The sequence below is a fragment of the Halyomorpha halys genome, unplaced genomic scaffold (genome assembly GCF_000696795.3).
Source record: "Halyomorpha halys isolate HHAL.00 unplaced genomic scaffold, Hhal_1.1 Scaffold567.1, whole genome shotgun sequence".
In the NCBI taxonomy this organism is placed as follows: Eukaryota; Metazoa; Arthropoda; class Insecta; order Hemiptera; family Pentatomidae; genus Halyomorpha; species Halyomorpha halys.
In genome coordinates this window covers 1-5373 of record NW_027109033.1, presented here as the reverse complement: position 1 = coordinate 5373, position 5373 = coordinate 1, and the positions used below count along the sequence as shown (strand labels likewise).

Genomic DNA, 5373 nt, shown 5'->3' with positions numbered 1-5373 from the left:
TATTTATCAAGAATAATAACAATAACAATTATATTAACTAATGGAAAATTTTGGAGGAAGATAGTCCTGGTGGTCAATAAAGGTTTCAAAATAGTAACAAAAAACTAATTATTGTTAACCAACGTTTTACCCCACTTTGCAGGGCTGATATGAACAATTTTTATTGACCGCCACCCGGAATATCTTCCTCCTATCTACTTCATACGGTCAACAATCTTCTCCCAACGGGAAAGGAAGTTTAATCTCTTGAAAAACATGAAAACTAATGATTGAGATTTGTTCTAAATTTCTTATACAAAATAACAGATTTTTTTTTTTTATTTACTAAGTAGAGCTACCTCTTATTTTGTATTAAACTCTTCAATTGTTAAATGGTTATTAGAGATTTAAATGGAAATAATTTTTTTTTAAGTTCTGCAGTATTGATGTTAGATTAGTGAGTTATTGGGGTAAAACTTTCCTTTAATTTTATGATTAGAACTACATAAAATTGTAAACATTTGTATTAAGTAAGTAAATTTCTACTTTTTTGTAAAGTTTGTGTTTTTTAGTATTGTTTATTATATGCAAAAAAAAAATATTAATTTCTAAAATAATATAGCTTCATCATTTAGGAAATTTTATTTTATATTTGATTAAGATTTTTTAAACCAAATCTTTTTCAGACTTTTATTGAGACAAAATTTTGAACTGTTTTCCATAAATGTGTAAAATTTAACGTTGATTTTAATAAATTCAGAATATTTTTTTTTTGTTGTTTAGATATCAACCGTCTAACTTCACTGTTGTAAATCTTTGGCTATTAATTTCCAGTTCAGCTTTATGTATTTTTATTCTGAAAATAAATTTTATTTGTAGTCTATCACATCATTTGGAAGTACTTATTGCGCTGATGACTGTGTAGTAAATGACAGCTCACCTGACATTAATTTTGTTTAATTAATTATGAGTCTTAATATGAATAAAGTAGCATTTATTCATCAGTTACACAAATGCATTTATATAACTTCAGAATGTAAAAAGGCATAATTTAAAAAAAAAAATTGTTCAAGTCATAATTGATTTTAGACATTGAAAAATATGTACTTAGGAGCCTGTTTTTTATAAGTTATAACTAAATCATAAGGTTATTGATTTAGTTTAATATTTGTACCTATAATGATTTCTGGGATGACATGAGTTCATCTAAAAAAATATTGTTACAATATTTTGAGTTGTGTTCTTACATTCTGGATATTTTTATATTATGTGTTATTTATTCATTTATTAGTACTTATATCGCTGTGTAAACACCTGTTGTTTAGAGTTGGAAGATGTTTCAGAGCCCAAGTTTTATTTATTATTCATCTATTGTAATATAATAATGATTTCTGAATGAATGATCTTTAACTTTACTTATATTAAATATGAGATATAAGTTTTTAATGTAAAATATCTTTTGTTTAGCTGTTGACCCATGTGAAGGAAGATGCAGATCAGGCCAAGTCTGTCAGCTTTCGGAAGGTGTAGCAATGTGTGTCTGTATACCCAATTGTCCTGAAGAATCAGACCCACGCCGGAAGGTATGCTACTCTATATTTTTTTCAACTGTGTTCAACATAAATATTGAAACTTGTTTAATAATTATTTTATGGATTTAGTGTATAAAAATTTCATTAAGAACATTGATGCTAGTATAACTTAGTAGCTAGAGTGTATAGAGTTTCGTTGTAGTGAAGTGAAGATCATGGGTTTGAATTACAACCTCTACTGGTCCAAATGGAAAGTTTGAACAGAAATCTCTTTGCTGAAGAGGTCCACTTGCAAAATACTTGTAAAAATGCTAACATTACTTCTATCAGATTTATATTTTTTAAGTATTTTTACTAACCATACTATTTATGTTAAAATTAAGTTTTTTCCATGGTTAATATTTAATATTTTTTGTAAGTAAAATTATTTGCTAGTACATAATTGTTGAGGATTCAAGGAGGGTTTTATAAACAAAGACAAAGAGTGTGCGTTTATGAATAGACGCCACAAACCGACTGACTCAAAACAAAGGAACATGGCTGTTCCATTGTTCGAAGCAGTGTCATAGTGTCGCTATCTACTGTTTTATTTACAAATCAAATAATAAAACTTATTTTCTACAACAATAATACCCTATTAATTATTGCAGCGTCTTGAAAGCCCAAAGAAGGACATAATAACCATAAAATACTCTTGTTGATGTATTCTATTAACAGAATACAGAATTTAATGAAATTGGATATTGTTTATAATGACCTCCAAGGGACCGGACATGTTAGGTCATTATAGCCGATCATCGTTATAATTACACAGATGTGAAGTAGAAATTTCATACAAGCAATTGCTGCCACCATATAACCAGAAATTTCTTCTTCCTGGAATGCTTAGTTCAACAGGAAATAGATCAAGAAATTTGTATTAGTGATTAGGAGAAACAGAACAAGAATTTCTATGTAATTAGTAGGCATTTGTTAATTTTTAATGAATCCCATTTTTCTTCAAGATCACAAATCAAGACTATACTTTTCTAAATTGATGATATGTTAGAATTAGTTACTTATGTTCTATTCTGCACCTAAGATGATGTTCATCTCATCATTTTTAAGACAATAGCAAATATAAAACTTTTCCTTTCAATGAAAGTTACTTTTTTAGACCTGCTGACATAGAAGAAATAATAAAACTAAATAGTAAACATTTCTCTGTATCAAAATTAATCTCCCCCCTCTTTAAAACATGATTTTAAATTAAAAGAAATATTCTTCAAAAAATTAGGGTTCTTATTTGCAAGGCCTTTTTATAAGTTCCTAAAACCAACCCTTGTTGTTCATTGGGTCCTCAAAATGAGTCATTATAATTGTTCTATCCAAGTATTCCCAGAGTTTCATTGTTGAGTTAAATTACCCGAATTAATAATAATTTCCTGGTATGAATGGAGTTAACTGTATTTTTGATGGATAATTAATAAATTAATCATGGTGAAACGTGAAAAAAAAAACTTCTATTCTTAAATGATTTATATCACAACTTATTATTTGTCATAAATCCAAAAAGGTTTTCAATATAGATTAGTTAGGTTAGTTAATTCTGACTGTTGATTGAAATTTGGTTACATGGAATAATAGAAGATATTACGGTTTACTTGGTGGTTGATTGATGATGATAGATTAATATTTTGATGAAACTTGAAGGCTGGTTCTTCTCTTCTATTATGCTCTCTTCTCTCCCTCACTCTGCCTCTGTCTCTCTGGGTGTGGTGAAGGATTACTTAGCACTCATTATGATTGTTGAACATGAGCAAGGTGATGTTGCTCTGGGTTGACTATGTTCACTTTTCTAATCTCTTCAGACCCATTGGGTCCATAGAGCATGCTGCTTCATGTGTTTGTCACTAGATTGCAACATTTTGAATTCCTGTTCAAAATGTTAGAGGGGGTCTTCCTCAAACAATAACTGATCAGTTTTTATAAGCACAGTTGCTATATCAGATAAAGAATACATTGGTAAAGGTTCAAAAATTACAGGTCCAGAAATATTCATCTCCATATCAGATACATTGTTATATCAGAGGACATTATAAAAAATGTCCAGAGTATATATGATATATCTGGTTGAGAACCTCACTTTAAGGAATGTTTAGTATTTACGATTTTGATCTCATTTTCTTATTTCACCTGAATAACAATTATTTCTTCTTATTTCAGGTTTGTTCCAACTTGAATACTACTTGGGGTTCAGACTGCGCTCTTCATCAAATGAGGTGTTGGTGTCGCAACAGTGATCGTAACTGTGCAGGGGATAGGGAGAAGCTTAGCCACTTACACATCGATTATTATGGAGAATGTAGGCAGCACGATGTATGTCCATTCATTCCAATCTCAAAATATATATGTAGATCAGCATCTTCAATATACTTATTTCAAACTATTTATTTTAGCAATGCACTGAAGATCAAATGTCAGATTTCCCGAGGAGGATGAGAGATTGGCTGTTCAATATAATGAGGGACAGTGCTGATAGGGAAGAATTGTCTCCTCATTATCTTAAGATGGAACGTGAAGCAGAGACTAACCTCACCAAGAGATGGGCAAATGCAGCCGTTTGGAAATTCTGTGATCTTGATACTAGTAATGATAGGTGAGTGAAAAGAAATTATCAAACTAATGATACTATATGATATTATACTATGGATATTATATGAGCAGGAGATGGTTGGGGATGCGGTCCATGAAAAACAAAAATAAGTAAAACTTATTTATTATTGCCAACGTATTGGCCAGAATTTCAGGCCTTTATCAGGGATAAAAACAAGATAACAACCCTAATGAATACAAAAGATGTTTTAATTGATTCAATATTTGCACATAGACTTATACATAATTAATAATTTTTTTCTATTTTCCCTCATCATGATTTAATTCAAACAATTGGTAACATTAACTATATACTAAATATACAGGATTAATAAAATAATGGTGTGAGTAGAGATGGGAAAAAGTACTCGGAGTATGAAGCACAGAGTACAGAGTGTTTTACTCAAATATTCATAATATTCAAGAACCAAGTAACCGAGTTAGTCAGCACTTCAGTTAATGATTGATACATCCCATTTTTTTTTAGTTCAGCTTTCATCTCATTATTTATTTATTTTTTTTTTTTTACAAACATCCCAAATAACTAAATGGTATTAAAGATATGGACAGGAAATATTTTAATTTGATTATCTTGCTCATTGTTCGATTCTTGATATTTTGTAAATGATAAAATTAGTTCCTTAATATTTTAAAGAAAATTATATATTGAAACAAATACTACAGGTTATGTTATTTTTGCAGGACAATATCTCGACATGAAATATTCCCAATTCGAGCTCCTCTTGTCGCTCTAGAACATTGTATTGCTCCATTTTTGGATAGATGTGATGCTGATGGAAATCACAGGATTACAATGCAAGAATGGGCTTCATGCTTGGAAATTAAAGAGGTATCATATTGCATAAATATTTACATTTATTAAAAATAAATATAACTTGAAGTATTTTAAAATTAAGTATCTTTTAATAAAATTAATCTATAAAAGTGACCAATGGTCTTACATCTCACTGAATAAAATTTTTTGTTACTTTATTTTCACAGTTCTATTATTAGTTGAAGTAGGGGTAATAAGCCGATTCTGGCGCAGTAAATGAGTCAAATTGGACTTTGGACCCTAGCCTCAAACCAGCCTTAACCACGTGTCCTTGGACTTTGGACTCTAGCCTCGAACCGGCCTTAACCACTGGTCAATGAGTCATTTTGGACTTTGGACCCTAGCCTCGAACCTACCTTAACCACTAGTCACGTGATCTATGGGGGGGGGTTT

The 5373-nt window shown here is 30.1% G+C and overlaps 1 protein-coding gene across 1 annotated transcript in view; it reads left to right on the top strand.

Annotated features, from left to right (window-relative positions):
* Positions 1 to 5005, top strand: part of SPARC (secreted protein, acidic, cysteine-rich) — a gene marked incomplete at its 3' end in the record, with an annotated part of 10838 nt that extends 5833 nt beyond the window's left edge. The window contains exons 4-7 of the mRNA XM_067047252.1: positions 1447 to 1562; positions 3717 to 3869; positions 3950 to 4149; positions 4848 to 5005. Coding sequence (XP_066903353.1) covers positions 1447 to 1562; positions 3717 to 3869; positions 3950 to 4149; positions 4848 to 5005 — 627 coding nt within the window. The remainder of the gene's footprint in view (positions 1 to 1446; positions 1563 to 3716; positions 3870 to 3949; positions 4150 to 4847) is intronic.
* Between the last annotated feature and the right edge of the window lie 368 nt (positions 5006 to 5373).